The sequence below is a fragment of the Chiloscyllium punctatum genome, chromosome 15 (genome assembly GCF_047496795.1).
Source record: "Chiloscyllium punctatum isolate Juve2018m chromosome 15, sChiPun1.3, whole genome shotgun sequence".
NCBI lineage: Eukaryota > Metazoa > Chordata > Chondrichthyes > Orectolobiformes > Hemiscylliidae > Chiloscyllium > Chiloscyllium punctatum.
Genome location: NC_092753.1, coordinates 59162819 through 59184478, shown reverse-complemented (window position 1 = coordinate 59184478; position 21660 = coordinate 59162819). Strand labels below are relative to the sequence as shown.

At 40.8% G+C, this 21660-nt stretch overlaps 1 protein-coding gene across 1 annotated transcript in view; it reads right to left on the bottom strand.

The window, feature by feature from the left end:
* Window positions 1-21660, bottom strand: part of igsf3 (immunoglobulin superfamily, member 3) — a 229183-nt gene that overhangs the window by 10719 nt on the left and 196804 nt on the right. The window contains exons 8-9 of the mRNA XM_072585217.1: window positions 13283-13693; window positions 7874-8296 (exon numbers count right to left, since the gene is read on the bottom strand). Of these exons, the coding sequence (XP_072441318.1) occupies window positions 7874-8296; window positions 13283-13693 (834 nt within the window). The remainder of the gene's footprint in view (window positions 1-7873; window positions 8297-13282; window positions 13694-21660) is intronic.

Below are 21660 nucleotides of genomic sequence, written 5' to 3'. Positions count from 1 at the left end.
CTCCAGCATATTCCCCAGTCTAATATTATCACTAAACCAAGGAATGAACTCCAAGCCAATGAAGAATGCAGATGGGCACACCAGGAGCAGCAGCTTTAAAACAGATCACATCTTACTCTACAGTCATAGAGTCATATAGATGTACAGCACGGAAACAGACCCTTTCATCCAACTTGTCCATGCCGACCAAATATCCTAACCTAATCTAGTTCCATTTGCCAGCACTTGGCCCATATCCCTCTAAAACCTTCCTTTTCATGTACTCATCCAGATGTATTTTAAATGTTATAACTCTGCCAGCATCCACCGCTTCCTCTGGCAACTCATTCCATACACACACCACCCTCTGTGAAAACGTTGCCCCTTAGCTCCCTTTTAAATTTTATCCCTCTCACCCTAAACCTATGCCCTCTAGTTCTGGACTCTCCCTCCCCAGGGTAAAGACCTTGTCTATTCATCCTATCCATGCCCCTTCTTATGATTTTATAAACCTCTGAAAGGCCATCCCTCAGCCTCTAACGTTCCAGAGAAAACAGCCCCAGCCTCTCCCTGTAGCTCAAATTCTCCGATCCTGGCAACATCCTTGCAAATCTTTTCTGAACCCTTTCAAGTTTCACAACATCCTTCCGATAGGAAGGAGACCCGAAGTGCACACAATATTCCAAAAGTGGCTGAACCGATATCCTGTAAAGCCGCAACATGACCTCCCAACTCCTATACTCAAAGCTCTGTCTAATAAAGGAAATCATACCAAATGCTTTCTTCACTATCCTACCTACCTGCGAATCCAATTTCAAAGAAATATGAACATGTACTCCAAGGTCTCTTTGTTCAGCAACACCCCCAGGGCCTTACCCTTAAGTGTATAAGTCCTGCTATGATTTGTCTTTCCAAAATGCAGCACCTCACGTATCTAAACTAAACTCCATCTGCCACTCTTCAGCCCAATGGCCCATCTGATCAAGATCACTTGTACTCTGAGGTAACCCCCTTCACTGTCCACTACACCAGCAATTTTGTATCATCTGTAAACTTACTAACTATATCTCCTATGTTCACATCCAAATCATTTATGTAAATGACAAGAAGCAGTGGATCCAGCACCGATCCTTGTGGCACACTACTGGTCACAGGCCTCCAGTCTAAAAAGCAACCTTCCACTACCACCTTTTATCTTCAAGTCATTTCTATATCAAAATGGCTAGCTCTCCCTGTATTCCATGAGATCTAACCTTGCTAACTAGTCTGCCATGAGGAACCTTGTTGAACGCTTTACTGAAGTCCATATAATCACTTCCACCACTCTGCCCTCATCAACCCTCTTCGTTATTTCTTCAAAAAACTCAATCAAGTTAATGAGACATGATTTCCCACGCACAAAGCCATGCTGACTATCCATGCCACATTCAGTCATGAATGATAATTGTCAATTGAACAACAAACTGTAGGTACATGTATTCTATAGGTATTCCCATTTTCAACACATCAGCACAAAAGTAAAGGCCGAAGCATTCCCAAGTATCTTCAGCCAAGTGGATGATTCATTTTGGACTCCTTGGTAGGTCCTCAGAATCACTGATGCCAATCTTCAACAATTTGATTCACTCAACATGATAAAGAAACAGCTGAAGATATTGAGTATCACAAAGCGCATGGCCCTGACAACACTTTGGCAGTAGTAATGAAGAAATGTGAGCCAGAACTAACCATGCACCTTGCAAAACTGTCTCAGTGCAACTGCATCACTCATGACAATTTGAAGAATTACTTAGGTATTTGTCCTATACACCAAAAAAAGGACAAGTTCAACCCAACCAATTACCAGTCCATACATCTACTCTCCATCATCAGTAAAGTGATGGAAGGTGTCATCAACAGTGCTATCAAGCAGCATATACTTAACAAAGACCTGCTCAGGAATTCTTACTTCCAACTCTTTCAGACATATTCAGCTCTTGATCTCAATACAGCCTTGGTTCAAGCAAGGACAAAAGAGACAAAATCCAGGTGTGAGGTGAGAGTCACTGCTTATGACCATCAAGACCCCATTTGAATGAGTGCAGCATCAAGGAGCTCTAGTAAAACTAGGACATTGGAAATCAGGAGGAAAACTGTCCACTAGTTGGATTTTTAGCTGGCAAAGGTAGGTGATTCGTTGGAGGTCAGTCTTTTGCTGCAGGAGTTTCTCAGGGTCGTGTCCTAGGCCCAAGCATCTTCAGTTGCTTCATCAATGACCTTCCTTCCATCATAAGGTCAGATGTGGGGATGTTCATTGATAATTGCACAATGTTCAGCACCATTTTTGACTTCTCGTATTGAAGGAGTCCACGTACATATACAGCAAAACCTAGATAACATTCAGGCTTGGACAGGCAAGTGTAGGTGACTTTTGTGTCATATATTTGCCAGGAAAAGATCATCTCCAATAAGAGAAAATCTAACCATTACCCATTGACATTCAATGGCATTACCATTACTGAATTCCCCACTATCAAAGTCCTGGGGTTAACATTGTCCAAAACTTAACAGGACCAGCTACATGCATGGTTACAAGAGCATATCTGAGACTGGAAATTCTGCCATGAGTAACTTATCTCCTGACTCCCAGAAATTAACCGAACCACCTTGAACAGCACCTTCCAAACCCATAACGTTTATTACCTAGAATAATAAGCGCAGCAGATAACTGGGAACTCCACTACCTGTAAGTTCCCCTTAAAGACACACACCATACTGACTTGGAGAGTTACCACCATTCCTTCACTGTCGCTGGATCGAAATCCTGCAACTTGCTTCTTAACAGCACTGTGGGTGTCCCTACAGCCCATAGACTGCAACAGTCCAAGAAAATAGCTCAGCAGTATTTTCTCATAGGGAATGAAGGATAGGCAGTCAACATTGGGCTAATAAATGATTTAAAAGGAACAAATGAACATTTGACATCAGAATTTACAGATTGATCTTGAGAACAAGCTGAACCTGAGCTACATTTTGTCAGATCATGGATAAATTGAGCCACAGCTGATTAATACAAATGGTATTTTGCATTCAGGCTGTAGTTTGCTTATCACAGATAATGACAAATTACTTTGAAATCTTCTCTTCCTGGGTGGTTGAGGGAATATATGCTGATAGACACCAGTGAGCCTAAATGAAAATGGCTGACAGAGCATTGATGATTCCTCTCGTACTGATGACATACATCCCAAGAAAACAGTAAAACCAAAGCAAATTACTGGGGATCGGAATTAAAAATGGACTGTGCTGGAAAAACTCAGCTGATTTGACTTTGTGTTTGTGGCGAGAGGAACAGAGTTAACATGTCAAGTTCAATATGACTCTTCTTTGAAATGCCACAGAAACAGGCTTACTTCATTGAGCATCAGAAGATCATGAATTTGAATTATGTTTTTAAACCACACACCATTATTTTGGTGATAGTGTTGAATGAATATGCATAAAAGATCTCAGAAAGACTACTAGAATGTAGTCACTACAGCAGCTCTCAGCAGGTATAAAGGCTGCACAATCATTGTGTGATTTAAACACTATTTAAAGAAACAACTGGAACAACTGAGATTATCTGAAAAGCAGAAGGAACCATTCTAAAATATCTCTAAAGCACTTTGCAATCTTTTCTACCTCAACGGTATGAGATAATTGCAAGCTTTCAATATAAATGTGTACTATTCCCACACTTTGGTCACACTCTATAATTCAACAGCACATTAATGCATTTAAAATAGAAAATGACACTGAGCCAAAGAAAGACTTTACAATGGGTGACCAAAACTTGAGGAAAAGATATGCGTTTTAAGGAGTGCCTTTGAGACTGGAAGGGAGGAAAGGAGAAATCTAGGAAGGAAATTCCAGAGCACAGTGAGGCTGAAGTGAAGCTGCCAATACTGGGGAGAAGTGAGGAGCTCGAAAGCAGGTGGAAATTTTGGAGATAGACTGGCCAGACAGAGAGTTGAAAGCAAGAATTAAATTTGAACCAGGATAATATAGGGATGAGATAAAGGATGATCAGGAATTTGTATAGGATACAATATGGCTTGTAGTGCTTTGTATGAGTTGAAGAGTATTGATGGTGAAGAAATAGAATTGGGATCAAATCACATTATTAAGTATAAAGCTACGTAGGCATTAATGTGAAGCAGATGAGTAGTGATGGTTAAGGAAGTGATATAAATTAATCTTTGTGATGGATATTTCTTAACGTGTAATCTGACACTAATTTCATAGAATTTCATAGAAATAATGTGTGGATAATTTTCTAATTATAGAATTACAGAAATAAATCATTTGGGATTGGATGGAGTCAGGAAGCTGATGGTTAGGCAGATCTGGGGAGAGGCTGAAAAGGGTTCTCAAGGCAGGGATGAGTAATCCTGCTCCTGCGGGTCCACAATAAATGCAAAAGCACAATTTCCCTCAGAAGGCTGACAGGTCCAGCCTCTGGTCAAGCTGCTAGGCATTTCACAGATCAAGTTGTCTCTCATACTATTAAACGTCAGCAGCCTTGGCCTGTAAAATGTTAATTCAGCAACCCAACTCTCTTTTGGAGAGGACTCTTCCATGAAGTAATTTATGGGCTTTTAAGATTTAGAGGTGTGAGAAAGGAGTCAAGAATAATCTCTCTATTGTGCCCTGTGACCAACAATGTGCCACAAGGATCAGTGCTGGGTTCACTTCTTTTCATCATTTATCTAAATGATTTGGATGTGAACATAGGACGTATGTTTAGTAAGTTTGCAGATGACACCAAAATTGGTGGGGTAGTGGACAGTGAAGAAAGTTATCTCAGAGTATAATGGGATCTTGATCAGATGGGCTGACAGACCAAAAGGCTGAAGTGTGGCAGATGGAGTTTAATTTAGGTAAATGTGAGGGGCTGCATTTTGGAAAGGCAAACCAAGGCAAGACTTACACAGTTAATGATAGGGCCCTGGGGAATGTTGCTGAACAAAGACACTTTGGGGTGCAGGTGCATAGCTCCTTGAAAGTGAAGTTACAAGTAGACAGGTGGTGAGGAAGGCTTGCCTTCATTGGCCAGTACATTGACTATGGGAGTTGGGAGGTCATGTTGCAGCTGTACAGGATATTAGTGAGGTCACTTTTAGAATACTGCATTCAATTCTGGTCTCCTTGCTATAGGAAAGATAGTGTTAAACTTGAAAGGATTCAGAAAAGATTTACAAGGATATTGCTCGGATTGTAGGGTTTGAGCTATAGGGAGAGGCTAAATAGGCTGGGGCAGATTTTCCCTGCAGTGTTGGAGGCTGACGGATGACCTTATCATAGAATGCCTATACTGTGTAAGCAGGCCATTCAGCTTAATGAGTCCACACCGTCCCTCTAAAGAGCATCTCACCCAGATTCACCTTCCTACCCTATCTCTGTAACTCTACATTTCCGTGTGGCTAATGCACCTACTCCGCACACTACTGACAATTTCCCATGGCCAATTCACCTAACCTACACATCTTTGACTGCGGGATAAAACAAGAACACAAGGAGGAAACCCACATAGACATGGGGAGAATGTGAAAATTCCACACAGACAGTCGCCCGAGGCTGGAATCAAAGTGGATTCCTGGTGCTGTGAGGCAGCAGTGCTAACCACTGAGCCAACGTACCACCCTAAGTGTTTCCTACACCTATCAGCCTTGCTCTTCACACTAACAGGAACACCCTCTCTCTGAATTCTTGTTAACTACGTTTTGAAGCCTCCCACTTCCCAGCTGTTGTAAATGTGCCAACAGCCTCCCCCCAATAACTTTTGAAGGTTCTCTTTATAAAATCATAAGGGGCATGGATAGGGTGCATTGCCAAGGTCTTTATTCCAAGGTGTGAGAGTTTAAAACTACAGGGAATGGGTTTAAGGTGAGAAGGGAAATATTTAAAAGGGACCTGAGGGGTAATTTTGGAATGAGCTGCCAGGAGGTGGAGGAGGCTGGTACAATTACAACATTACAAAGGCATCTGGATGGGTTTATGAATAGGAATGGTTTAGAGGGATATGGCCAAATGCTGGCAAATGGAACTAGATTAACTTAGAATATCTGGCCAGTGCAGACAAGTTGGATTGAAGGGTCTGTTTCAGTGCTGTGTAACTCTATGACTCCATCAAAAAGTACTTTTCTGATTTGTAGCTGCCAAATCAGTTCCTCTCCTATTCAATGTAAACCATGCAAACAAAGAAATGATTTTACGATTAATACATTAAAATGTAAATACTTATCTTAGCAAAATGACAACCATGTCCAGTGTACTTTTTAATCACTTTGCTGTTTCTTCAATAGTTTATACTTGGCAGACCAACTTCATGCATGTGCTTCTAACTCATTCTCTCTAGTTTCATCCTATAATCCAGTCCACATTCAGCTATTTATACTCTCCTACCACCTACTGCTGTGGCCATTCCCGCTTGCATTTTCTCACTATTTCCTGGAAAACTATTAATACAAAGACAGAAGAAAGACTATAAACCGAGGAAGAGAAACAAAGATACAAAAATAGATGAACAGATAAAAGAGCAGAAGAACAGATATCAACAAAGAGAATAGGAGGCACAGTGACAGATCAACATAGACAAATGGAGAAAGATAGGAATATAGAAGGAAATTCATAGAAATGAGAGGAAAACACACCATTTACTTACATTTTACAGTAGCTTTGCCCCAGTAAAAGAATCTTACTATACTTCACATAAAATGGACACTAAGTAGTTGTGGAGGAAGAATTTAGTGACCATACACATAACCAAAACTGTCTGCAGTGGCTGGGGCAACTTGGATGTTCAAAATAGAAATGAAAAATGGACAAACAAATGAGCTCAAGTCCTGACAGCAAAGCATTCATGAAATATGCACTGAGAGTTATTGGTCAGTTACATATAGGAGCTCAATTGTGGAGGCTTGATTACATGGAGAAGTATACGGTCAAGTTTGTCATGGATACCAAACAGAGCCCAATGGTAGGTTCAGAACAGTTGCTAGACGAAGCAGTCCAGATAGTAAAGAGAGACAATTCAGAATCTGGTGACTGTTGTAGCTTTCAAGCTTCAAATATTTGATGTCCACACCTTCATGCAAATCCAGAAATGTCTGGGATCTATAAGTGGTTAGGAAGATCTGTGATCTAGAGATTAGCTGGGATCTGGAGGTTGAGCTTGATTTAATGAAATCATTGTATGCATGACCTTTATGATACTGTGTGGATTTTTATGAATCCCATTGTCTTTCATAGAGGATTCTGGAATATAGTCTATCTGTCCAACATCATTCAACATTGTTTATGCAGTAAAAATTCCGTATTCCTTAAAATAAAAAAAAACTTATTTGAATTTATAGCGCCTCACAGGAGTGTGAGAGGATAATGAATGTAAATTTGGTTTATGACCTCAGACTTTGTCATGACAGTCAGGCAAGAGAGCACAGACTTACACTAATAAAACAGAGATTTAGTACTAATGTCAAAATGTTAGCTTTGGCTCACAGGTAGAACGGTTGCCCCTGAGACACAAGGTTATGAGTTCAGGTCCCATTCAAGAGACATGAATACATAATGTGATCTGATCATTCATTACAGTTACAAGGGATTTCTGTTATGCTTGTTGCTCATTTCTTGCTTGCAACACAATTTCACCTAAAGCACAGATCACATGTACAGGTATACAATATCCTTTACATGTCTGTAACCCTTTCATTTTCTGGATCAACTTAAAGGCAGTTTCATCACAAAATCTGGAGTCCTTCATAAAGCATTCCCAAAGCATCATACACTTGGCAGTGAGAAAGTACTCAAATTCTTTAGTATTCTTGACCACATATGATTCAGGAAATATCAGCATTTTGAATGAGCAAATTACCTTTGTCCTGCACGGTGACCATCACCAGCCCAGACTCATCCTCTCCTAGTTTATACCAGATATTGTTGGCAGTTTGAATCCATTCCTCCACGTGACATGAGTAATTGCCCGTATCACTGCTTGCAGAGTCCTGCACAGTCAAGCTGTACAATCCATTGGAAGGTCTCTCTAATTGCAGCCTGTCCTTCATTCCCTCAACTCCATCCAGTGAAACATCGAACCCAAACACTGAATTGTGATCAACTTTTAAAACGGTCTCCTTCACGATTTGGTCAGCACCTTGTTTGACTTTCCACACGAACCAGGTTACAGCAAACTGAGAATTATCTTGTGTTTGTTGGGTTACATTACAGGTGAGCTGAAACAGGTCCTTCTCCGGTACGCTAATATTCAATTCAGTTTTATCCACTTGCATTTTAAATTCTGTTTGCAAAATCGAAAACAAGAAGTTAATGGATTTTAATGTGTAACTTGTGAAAATCTGAGAAAGTCAATGTACCCACTTTTCTATACGTTGAACAAACTCACCAATCAGATGCTCCCAACATGGTGTCACATTGGAGCACAATGGGCAGGTCAGAGAATCAGAGCCACCATGTTACAGTTGTATCTCTAATCCTTACCTCCGTTATGCATTGCTTCCTACTGGGAGTACTGGATCAGTGAATTTATCTCATATTCACACTATTCCTGACTTTTAAGGGGTGAAGCAAAGGACATTCAGTCATCTCTGCCCAGTTCAACCCACCAGGAGGGAAGACTGAAAGATGTAGGAGGGACCCTTGCTACCCTTGTCAAATATAATAATTACAGAAGAATCCGCAATAAAGTCGATGGAACTTTAAATTAAACAGAATACATGACCACAATAGGAGGGCAGGATTAAGTTCATTTAGAATGTTCAGTTTGTTGAATTCTTGTGGCCCAGGACCACAGATTAAAATATGCATCAATTATTTTGGATTACTGAAGGATTACATAATCAAGCCACTTTAGCAAAGCAAAGAGAAGAGTGAAAAATGACAGGCAGCAAAAAGATGCAGTTACACTGTAAGTAGTGGAGTTCAGATATTCCAAACACCTGAGCAACTAGTAGAAAGTCATCATTCTTTTCTCAATTTTTCTTTTCCTCCATCCATTTGATACCTGACCCTGGAGCTATGTGCTTACTACTTTATCTGATGAAATACAGTATTTACTGAAATGCCATTACAAACCTTGATTTCATTCAAAACTAATAATATTACCTTGGCAAACTTTCAGTTGTTCAACCTGACCACATGGAAACCAGAAGCTGAATTGTCCCAACTTTGTGGGTGCTATTGCAGTGCACACGAGGGTATTCTTTTAGAATTTATAAGAGTGTGGACACACATGGTACAGGTATAAAGCAATGCTTCTTGAAACTTCTCCCATTGTGACCCTATATTGACATTTGAAAATTGTCACAGGATGTGATATTTTGATTTCCTGAGAGCAGACAGAGATCTGGAGATAAAATCAGGAGTGCCTTGGCTGTGTATCTGGCCTGTGTTGGATGTGGACCTGTCATATATTTTACACCTGTGAATAGTCAACAGTGGGAAATAGTTGTCATTAAGTCCAAGATAGAGTTCAGGAATCTCATGACCACTGGTTCACTGTCACTGTCATGTAAAGGCAGCATGGACCAGTTGGCTTTGTGCAGTTATGTAAGGTCAATGATTTTCCTTGCCTAACCCTATGTCACAGGGAGGGAAACAGGAGACAGGGTTCCTGCATGGAAGCTCGGGAATGGCAACTATAAGTCAATGGTGAGCAGATTGCAGAGTGGGGTCACTATTCTAGAAGAGTGAGGGCTCACAGTTATAGAGAAGTGAAATGGGAAGGGCCTTGCATCCTGGACATGATGCGAATAGTGAAATCAAGAAAATCTGGGGGCAAAGGGCATTGTTAGTAAAATCCAAATGTGAGTCCATTTTAGATTGTTGATTGGCAGAATCCTTGCAGGGATATGGGTTCACCTACAACATTTCAACTACACCTGTAGAGATTATTCTTCGACAATGCCCTTTATAATGATGGAAGAGAGGACCAGTTGAGCTTACAAGTTCAGCTGTGTCCCATAGAGTGGCGAATACAGCACTAGACACTAACATGAATATTACAAAAACACAACATTGTTTCTTTCACAATAAAGGAAATGTCTCTAACATCCCTAACATCAATGAGGTATTTGCAATTTTGGAGAAGATTTGTAGCTCAGGTTGTGGATCAGGTTGTATGTTTGCTCGCTGAGCTGGTAGTTTATTCTCAGATATTTTAGCCCCATGCTAGGTAACATCGTCAGTGAGCCTCCGATGAAGTGCTGATGTTCTGTCCTGCTTACTATTTCTGCGTCTTGGTCTGTTGTGGTGGGTGATATCTATTGGGATGGATGAGGGGTGTCAGCATATTTAAGTTTGACTAAGATAGTCTCAACAAATAATGATGATACATACATGAGTAAAGTGAAATCAATGTAATGTGAAATACTTACAACTTGAATTTAATTTTGAGGAATACCTGCACCATCTTTGCTATAGGAAGGATGTTGTGAAACTTGAAAGTGTTCAGAAAAGATTTACAAGGATGTTGCCAGGATTGGAGGGTTTGAGCTATAGGGAGAGGTTGAATAGTCTGGGGCTATTTTCCTTGGAACGTTGGAGGCTGAGGGGTGACCTTATAGTTTATAAAATGATGAGGGGCATGGATAGATAAATAGACAAAGTCTTTTCCCTGGCTTGGGGGAGTCCAGAACTAGAGGGCAAAGGTTTAAGTTGAGAGGGGAAAGATTTAAAAGGGACCTAAGGGGCAACTTTTTCAAGCAGAGGATGGTGCATGTATGGAATGAGCTGCCAGAAGAAGTGGTAGAAGCTGGTAAAATTATGGGTATATGAATAGGAAGGGATTAGAGGGAAAAGGCCCAAGTGCTGGCAAATGGACTAGATTTATTTAGAATATCTGGGTGGCATGGATGGGTTGGATGAAGGGTCTGTTTCCATGCTGTACATCTCTATGACTCTATGACTAAATGTACTTTGAATGCAGACTGCTGGCACTTCTAGCTTTAATTGTAATCAGGTCGGAAGAGGCAAAAAAGGAAATGAAAGTAACTACGTTGGTATGTTTTTGAGAAAATCCCAGTCATGGAGTTAGCTCCATAATGTCTGCCCACCTCCAAGCACTTTTCCCATTGAGCGGTCCCTAGTGGCTGAAGTTTTCCAGCCTCATTTTCTTGATGTACATACTGTGAGTGATGCTTTCCCCACCCCACAACCCACCACAGTAATGAGGCAGTCAAGTCCACATCCATAATGTGCAGACTCAGGTGTGAAAATTATTGCCTGCTGTCTTGAGACATGCATTGTACATTGCAGCCAATTTCCATTTAACACTAGCAGGAAGATTACACTACATTAAAAATGTATCATCAAAACCACAGGTGGAGGCTTACATTTTGTCCCAATACAATGTGAGCTGTCAAATGAATTTCATTCTGGAAAGGTTCCAATCCACAACAGCCTAATTCATGTCTTTCCTCCTATATACATGTATTAAAAAATAGATTCTGTCCAACTGATCTCAAAATTTCAATTTTTCTGAATTATTCCTTGTGATACAATAATATATTAATTTCTTGAGTTTCCTGGAGCTCAATCCCCTCATCTTACTCAAATAAACTGTTGTCTTGGCAAGATAATTCTGTCTCTATTGCATCTGATCACATCTTATACCTTTTCTGCCTATAGTCACTGAAGTTGACACCAGGTTAATCATGAGTAAATGAGACAGAGATGAATGTCCAGCTAATATTTCAATTGAAATGACTCTTTTAAAGGAAGTCACACTGTGATTAAGTCAATATTAACACCAGCATCACTAATGAGATTTAAAGAGATTGCCTCAGGCAAACTAAAGCTATATGATTAGATTTGCTTGGCAATTTTTCATTTATTTCCATTTAATAACATCTGTGCCTTGACTCACAAGTAACCAATATCACAATTATTATCCAAGAAATTTATATATAACTGCGTGGTTATACCTCTGGCCACAAGAACATGAGAACTAAGAACAGGAATAGGCTATTTGGTACTTCAAGCCTGCTCTGTCATTCAATAATGTTATGATTGAGCTGATCCTGGCCGGAGTTCCACTTTACTGCCTATGCCCCATTGGCCTAGACTCCCTTGAAGATCATTAAACCAGCTTTGTTGACTTCCTGAGATGAAAACTTCCAGTTTAACAACACTCTAAGAAGAAATTTCTCTTCGTTTTCATCTTAAATGGGAGACTTTCATATTGAAACTATGTCTGTAGTCCTGGAACCCCTGACAGCAGGAAACACTCTCTCAGCACCTACTGTGTCAAACAGTCTCAAGTGCTCGTGTTTCTAAATTGTTTCTGATTCCCTGCCCTTTAAGGACAGCTCTCCGACCATGATATACTCTTTCCTCCTCCACCCCATTGCATATACACATGTATGCACGTTCTTAATGTACACCAAAACTTTTAAGCTGTCAAAGTGTGATATACTATCAGACAGAGCAATGCTACAAACAGGAATAACTTTTCTCAGCTACTGACCAAAAAGACTTGACAGAAAACATTAAATCATACAAAGTACATGCATGTGAATTTTAAAAGAAACTTCTTCAACATGGGATGCAAACAGAGAACACATGGAAATCAGAATATTGTCATAAATGCACAGCCTGGATGAAGTGGATAGTATTGAGTCCACTTAAGAACATGATGCCTTTATTACTGAGATAACTGAAATTTATCAATGTTGCAGTATCCAGCCAACAGGACCGACCTAACCCATGACAGTGACAGTGCACTTCTTTGAAATACAGAACACAGGATAGCAGCTCCCAAGCTTTTCAGGAAACCAGAGCACGCATTTAAATATTGCTAATCCCACATTACTTGCATTAAACGTGTGTGATTTTGAGGGTTGGGGCAACACATACAGCAAGCAAGATACTTAAACAACATGCATTGAGGTATTAAGATGGACAATGTGTTTTGATTCCAGCGTCTGTGTTGGAGGCAAGATAACATAGCTTAGATGTGAATTGATAGTGTAATGGATTTGATGCCAAAGCATGCTAAACATTCTCTGCTCTATTTATGATGCAAACATCATTGTAATTTAAAATGGAGGCTAACTCAGTCCACATCAATCAGCTGAAAGGTATTATATTTCAGAAACCAGATTTCAGCTAATTCTGCATAATTTAATTCCTCATACAGTCATGTCTTAAAATTTCTAGTAAGGTGGACACATATAATATGGTCTAATGCTGACCGGATGAATAGCTTTTGAAATTGTCATTCATTAAAGCATTTTTTCCAAAACTGAAAATAATAGCTCTACGATACCTGGTTGTTGTACAGTCACGATAGTCAGTCCAGATTGATCTTCTCCCAGTTTATACCATACATCATTGGGATCAAGCAGCCACTCCTCCACATAACAGTAGTAACTGCCAGTGTCAGATGTAGTTGCTTTCTGCAGTATCACACTATATAGATCAGTGGTAGCTTTTTCAAATTGTAATCTATCCCTCAGACTTGCACTGTTATTGATGGAGCTGCCAAATTCAAAAACAGAATTCCGATTTAGGTGGAGAATGGTGTATGGTTCTTGCTCCTTTATTTTCTGGGAATACCATGTCACAGATAGTTGGGAATCCAGGTTGGTACGATTGCTGATCTTGCATTCTAGTTGAATTTGGCTGTCCTCAGGCACAGTAATACTTTTCTCAATTTTTTCAGTTTGCAAGTTGCTTTCTGTCGGTACAAAAGAGTTTTCACTTTAATAAAAGGAAACCTGAAAGCCAAAGACTTTAAATATTAGAGAAACTTGGTTCCACAACCTCACAAACAGATTAATTTATTGGTTATTCAATTCAAATGTATTAACTTGATAGAGTTAAGAAAAGTGATTTCTGAAAACACAAGTAGGTTAACTTTTACATTTTGATGCATCAAATGGGATGAAACAGAAATTACGAGAAAGCACAGCATCACAAAATAGTTACAAGGAAAGAGACCACTCAGCCCACCATGCCTGTGCCAGGTCTTTTTAAAAGCTATTCAGTTAGTTCCACCCTTCGGTCATTTCTCCATAGCCCTGCAATTATTTTCTTTTTGGGTAACTTTCTAATTTATTTTTGAAATTCATGATTTAAGCTGCCTCTACCTCACTCTCAGACAGTACATTTTGGATACTACCCTCTTGCTGAGTGACAGTTTTTTCCTCATGTCGCCTCCGAATTTTTTGAAAAACATTTTATATTGGTGACCTCAAGTACTTGATCTTTCTTTAAAGAGGAACCTACATACTGTCCAGATACCTCATGATTCTAAACACTTCTATCAAATGTCTTAACCTTCACTTTTCTAAAGAAAAACCCCTATTTTGTCCAATTGATCCACTTTACTAACTTTGTAAATCTTTTCTGTAGGCATTCCATTGCATTCACCACCTGAAAGCACAATGCCCAGAATTGGCTCAAATAGTGGTTTGTGAAGGTTTGCATAAATTGTTTCTTTTTGTACTTGATGCTTATATTCATAAAACACAGAAACTCAAATACTTTATTGGCCACTTTCTCAACATCTCCTGCCAGCTTCAAAGAGTTTGGAGAAAGAGAAATGGAATTTATTGATCTTCCACAGATCTCGGATTTTAGGTAATCCAAGATGAAGGACGAGAAAAAATTGTGGCTTTAATAGCTGCTCCTTTTTTGAGTTATTTTAGGTGTTGGAAATGATTTCCTCTAACTGCAGGAGCAGCAATTATTGTTTTATAAGCTGTTGCATTGTTTTGCAACTTTGGTGGGAGAAAGATCAAATCAATGGCACTTTAAAAAGGAGCAAGACAGACAAAGGCAGAGACCACATGGTCAGAGAAAGAAACCTATGCTGCTGTCTAAGAAAAATTAACAAACAGTAAAATTCACAGCTGACTTTGGAGGAATTTCTGTGAGAGAGATCACAGCACGGGAGAAGCTAAGTGCATAGTTTTTTAAGCATCACTTTGCTGTAAATCTACAATAGGGAGTAGAGTGGGTTCTTTTTTGATTATGTTTTATTGATATCTATCTCCTGATTAAACTTTAAAAATATAAACATAGTACCAAGTTAGCCTGAAGCAGTGTTTTTTAGAGTAATACAATGGTGCTATTTTCTGGGTCTGTAGATTGTTAAGGAGCATAGGTGGCCTTTAGTAGAGTGATGTACCCTTCCTGTAGCCTGTGGGAGATAGGAAGAGTTTCCATGTTACTGATGATTATGTCTGCAGCAAGTGTCTTTGGTTGTGAAACCTGTCAGATCGCATGGGTTGGTTGGAGCTGCAGTTGGAGGCAATAAGGAACTTACAGGAGCTGGGAATGTGGTGGATGGCAGTTATAGAAAGGGAGAAAAACCACAGATACAATAAGGTAGATGGGTTATCTCCAGGAAAGGTAGGAAAGGGAGGCAGGTAGTGTAGAAGTCTCCTGTGACTATCCCATCTCAAACAAGAATGCTATTTTGGAAAATGAAGGGAATGATGGACTCTCAGGGGAACGTAGCACAAACAGCCAAGTCTCTGGTACTGACAATGGCTCTAATATAATGACAGGTACTTCAGGTTCCAAGTGATTGATGGCAATAGAGGCCTCTCTAGTCAGAAACACAGACAGATGTTTCTGTGGCTGACAACAAGAAATCAGAATAATGTGTTGCCTCCCTGGTGTCAGGACCAAGGATATCTTGGAGAATACTCACAAGTGCAGAATACTCCCAAAGGGGAGAGGGATCAATACAAGGTCATTGTACATGTTGTAACCAATGACACAGGAGGGAAAAAGGATGAGATTCTGAAGGGAGAATATAGGAAGTTAGGCAGGAATTTAAAAAGGAGATCCTTGAGGGTAATGATATCTGGATTACTCCTGGTGCAACGAGCTAGTGAGGGTAGGAATAGAAGAATAGAGCAGATGAATGAGTGGCTGAGGAGCTGGTGCAGGGGAGAAAGGTCCACATTTTTGGATCATTGAAATCTCTCCTGGGGTAGAAGTGACCTGTACAAGAAGGATGGAATGCACCTGAATAGGAAGTGGACTATTATACTGGCAGGGAGATTTGCTACAGCTGCATGGGAAGATTTAAACTGGTAAGGTTGGGGGGGGGAGCGGTTGGGACCCAGAGAAATCATGAGGAAAGACGTCCAACTGAGATTGGTACAGTTGGGAAAAGCAGCAAGTCAAACAGGACAGGCAGGAACAAAACAGAGAACGAGGTAGGACTAAGAAATTAAACTGCATTTACTTCAATGGCAGAGGCCTAACAGGGAAGGCAGATGAACTCAGCATATGGTTAGGAACATGGGACTGGGATATCATCATTATTACAGAAACATGGCTCAGGGATAGACAGGACTAGCAGCTTAATGTTCCAGAATATAAGTGTGATTGGAAGGATAGAAAGGTGGAGGGTGGGGGTGGGGGGGTGGGGGGGGGGGGGGGGGGGAGGTGCAAGAGATGAGGAGGAGTAGCACTTTTGATAAAGGATAGCATTACTGCTGTACTTAGGGCGGATATTGCCATAGTGTTTAGAGTTTAGATGGAGAAGAATTTATTAGTTACGTACAAGAACATTTTCTGATTCAGTGTGTGGTTGTGCCTAGAGAAGGTGGAAAACCTCACCGACTGTTTGAAAATAAGGCAGGGCAAGTGACTGAGGTGTCAGTGGGGGAGCACTTTGGGCTAGTGACCATAATTCTATTAATTTTAAAACAGTGATGGAAAAGGATATACCAGATCTAAAAGCTGAAGGTCTAAATTGGAGGAAGACCAATTACAACAGGATCTTGACCAGACGGGCCAATGGGCTGAGAAGTGAAAGATGGAGTTTAATTCAGATAAATGTGAGGTGCTGCATTTTGGGAAAGCAAATCTTAGGAGGACTTAAACACTTAATGGTAAGGTCATAGGGAGTGTTGCTGAACAAAGAGACCGTGGAGTGCAGGTTCATAGCTCCTTGAAAGTGGAGTTGCAAGTAGATAGGATAGTTAAGAAGGCGATTAGTATGCTTTCCTTTATTGGTCAGAGTATTGAGTACAGGAGTTGGGAGGTCTTGTTGCAGCTGTACAGGACATTGGTTAGGCCACTATTGGCATATTGCATGCAATTCTGGTCTCCTTCCTAACGGAAAGATGTTGAGAAACTTGAAAGGGTTCAGAAAAGATTTACAAGGATGTTGCCAGGGTTGGAGGATTTGAGCTGTAGGGAGAGGCTGGGGCTGTTTTCTCTGGAGCGTTGGAGGCTGAGGGGTGACCTTATTGAGATTTACAAAATTATGAGGGGGCATGGATAGGATAAATAGATAAATTCTTTTCCCTGGGGTCAGGGAGTCCAGAACTAGTGGGCATAGACTTAGATTGAGAGGGGAAAGATATAAAAGAGATCTAAGGGGCAACGTTTTCACGCAGAAGATGGTACGTATATGGAATGAGCTGCCAGAGGATGTGGTGGAGGCTGGTACAATTGCAACATTTAAAAGGCATTTGGATGGGTATATGAATAGGAAGGATTTGGAGGGATATGGACTGGATGCTGGCAGGTGTGACAAGATTGGGTTGGGATATCTGGTCAGCATGGACGGGTTGGACCAAAGGGTCTGTTTCCGTGCTGTACATCTCTATGACTCTATAACTATAGACCGATGAGCCTGACATTGGTGGTGGGCAAGTTGTTGGAGGGAATCCTGAGGGACAGGATTTACATGTATTTGGAAAGGCAAGGACTGATTAGGGATAACCAACATGGCTTTTTTCGTGGGAAATCATGTCTCATTAACTTGATTATTTTTTGAAGAAGTAACAAAGAGGATTGATGAGGGCAGAGCTGTAGATGGGATCTATATGGACTTCAGTGAGGCTTTTGACAAGGTTCCTTCTGGTAGACTGAGTAGCAATGTTAGATCACATGGAATACAGGGAGAACTAGCCATTTCGATACAAAACTGGCTTGAAGGTATAAGACAGTGGGTGGTTGTGGAGGGTTGCCTTTCAGACTGGAGGCCTGTGACTAGTGGAGTGCTATAAGGATCGGTCTGGGTCCACTACTTTTCATCATTCATATAAATGATTTAGATGTGAATATGTGAGATAATAGTAAGTGTGCAGGTGACACCAAAATTGGAGGTGTAGTGGACAGCAAAGAAGGTTGCCTCAGAGTGCAACTGAATTCTTGATCAGATGGGCCAATAGCCAAGGAGTTGCAGATGGAGTTTAATTTAGATGAATGTGGGGTACTGCATTTTGAAAAGACAAATTAGGGCAGGATTTATGGTAAGGTAAGGTAAGGTCTTGTGGAGGGTGAGTGAACAAAGAGATTGTGGAGTACAGGTTCATAGTTCCTTGAAAGTGGATTGCAGGTAGATAGGATAATGAAGAAGGCATTTGGTAAGCTTTCTTTTATTGGTCAGAGTATCGAGTATTGGAGTTGAGAGATCATGTTGTAGCTGAACAGAAAATTGGTTAGGCCACTTTTGGAATGTTGTGTGCAATTCTAGTATCCCTCCAATTGGAACAATGTTGTAAATCTTGAAAGGGTTCAAAAAAGATTTACAAGAGTGCTGCCAGTGTTTGAGCTATAGGGAGAGGCTGAATAAAGGTGGGCCTGTTTTCCCTGGAACATTGGAGACTGAGGGGGTGACCCTGTGGAGGTGTATAATATCATGAGGGGCATGAATAGGGTAAATAGACAAGGTTTTTTTTCCCTGGGGTGGAATAGTCCAGAACTAGAGGGCATAGGTTTAGAGTGAGAGGGGAAAGCTTTAAAAGGAACCTAAGGGGCAACTTTTTCATGCAGAGGGTGGTGCGTGTATGGAATGAGCTGCCAGAGGAAGTGGTGGAGGCTGGTACAATTACAACATTTAAAAGGCATCTGGATGGGGAGAGGAATAGGAAAGATTTAGAGGGATATGGGCCATATGCTGGCAAATGGGACTAGATTAGGTCAGGTTTTCAGGTTGACCTGGACAAGTTGGACCAAAGGCTCTTTTTCCATGCTATATATCTCTGTGACTGTATGATGCTAGAGCTGGGGCATTTAATTGGGCAAGAGGGGGTCTAGTGTGGATCGCAGCACCTCCCTGCCTCTGTCCCAATGAAGTCTGGATTGGGAATGCTCATGGATTGCCTTCCTGTCCTGACACCAATTTAGGTGAAAGTAGCAAACAGCAAAAGTTGCGGTTCCATGAGCACTGTCAGCCAGCTCGTATACTTTGTACAAATGTGTTGCTCCAAAATGAGTTGTTGCATTGCTTTCACAATTGTTGGCTGGTGTATCTCTGTGATAGCTCTCACCTTGGCAGGGTCCAGGCAAAGATCTTTTGCTGTGAATACCCAACTTATGTACATGACTTCATGAAATCTTTGAACGCATCTTATTCTTGTTCAGCTTCAGCTTCATCTGATGAGCTCTCTCACTGGATTCTGATTGTGGTCAGCGATGGCTTCTTCCATTTTGTCTCCAAATCCATGGACTAGTAGATCATCCATTGTGTCTTCTAATGCAGGAAGATTACTGACAACCTTATGCTGTCTACATTGGTGCTCTTCCAGAACAGTGTAAATGCCAAATGACATAAGCAACAATCTGTAACCTTGAATGGTATCCAGGATAATTTTTGGAAAACAGTTGCTTTCATTTAACTTCACTTACCAGTATCTATTTCCAAGCTCTGGTAATGTCTATTCAAAGAAATACAGCATATTGGAGCAGGAGTAGGCATTCAACCCTTTCAGGCTGCTCCACCATTCAATATAATCATGGCTGATATCCAGTTCAGTATCATGTTCCTGTTTTCTCCCCAAATCCTTTGACTTTCTTAGTCCTAAGAATTGTATCTACGTCTTTCTTGAAACTCTACGATGTTTTGCCTCAACAGTTTCCTCTGGCAGAGAATTCAACAGGCTCACCATCACTGGGTGAAGAAATGTCTCCTTATCTTTGGCCTGAAAGGCCTACCTCATACCTTTAAAGCATGACTCTTCGTTCTGGAGTCCATGGTTATTGAGAACATCTTTCTTGTATCTACCCTGGCTAATTCTGTTTGAATTTTATAGATCTCTATGCAATCCCCCTCTCATTCATCTGAACTCTATCGAATATAGTCCTAACCGATTCAGGCTTTCCCCATATGTCAGTCCTGCCATCCCAGGAATTAATCCAGCAAACCTTCTTTGTTCTCCCACAATAGCAAGAAAATCCTTCCTCAGATAAGGAGAGCAAAACCGCACATCATATTCCAGGTGTAGTCTTACCAAAACCCTGTACAGTTGCAGTAAGACATCCCAATTCATGTAATTGAATCCTTTCACTATGAAGGCCAACATACCATTTGCCTTCTTCATCACTTGCTTACCTTCAGCGACTTGTGTGTAAAAGGACACCAAGGTCTCATTGCACATTCCCCTTTCCCAGTCTATCCTCATTCAGATAATAATCTGCCTCCCTCTTTTTTACTATCAAAGTAGATAATTTCACATATATCCATGTTATACTGAATCTACCACGTATTTGCCCACTTGTCCAAATCACACTAAGGTTTCTTTGTATACTTCTCACAGCATACTTTCCCATCCAGTTTAGTGTCATGTGCAAACTTGAAGAAATGTCATCAACACGGTGGCTCAGTGGTTAGCACTGCTGCCTCACAACGCCAGGGACCCGGGTTTGATTCCTGCCTTGGGCGACTGTCTGTGTGGAGTTTGCACATTCTCCCTGTGTCTGTGTGGGTGTGCTCTGGTTTCCTCCTGCAATCTCAAAGATGTGTAGGTCAGGTGAATTGGCCATGCTAAATTGCCCATAGTGTTAGGTGCATTAGTCAAGGGTAAATATAGGGTAGGAGAATGGGTCTGGGTGGATTATTCTTCAGAGGGTCAGTGTGAACTTGTTGGGCCGAAGGGCCTGTTTCCATACTGTAGGGAATCTAATCTAAACCACTACTATATATTATGAATAGTTAGGGTCTAAGCACTGATCCCTTGCAGTTCCCCACAAGTTACCGCCCACTGAAATAACTCCACATGGATGTCCTTGATACTATCTAGTTCCCTTGTAGCCAATTATCAGAGTGAACAGAACTCCTGACAGTCCTGCTGTTATCTGTCAACCAAGTCTCCCTGATTGGGCCAGACTATCAGCCCCGTTCAGGAACTCATATTGAAGTGGTCCACCTGGTGGACTGCATTACAACCACTACACCTGACACTGAGAAAAGACCTGTTTATTCCTAGTCTTTGTTTCCTGTCTGCAAACAGTTCTCAGTCCATTTCAATATACAGTCTCCAACTCCATGTGTTTTAATTGTGCATGCTAATCTCTTAATTCGGGACCTTATTAAAAGTTTTCTGAAAATCCAAATAAACCACATCTATTCGCTCTACTGTATCTACTTTACTGGCTATATCTTCAATAACTTCCAGCAGATTTCTCAAGCACAATTTCTCCTTTATAAGCCCATGCCGACTCTATCCAATCCAATTATTCAATGATTGGTATCGTGTGATCTCTTCAAAGATTTATTGCGATCCTTTGGATCTCCGCATAGTCTCAGCTTTTCAAGTTCACTTGCTGCTACTCTGCTGCTAATTGATTCCACAGCAGTTTCTTCGATATTCCCTTCATCTGTAGCTTTTCTATTGTGTCTTTTAAGAGGTATTTGAAAACACCTTGAACTCTTATCAGCAGATGCCGAGT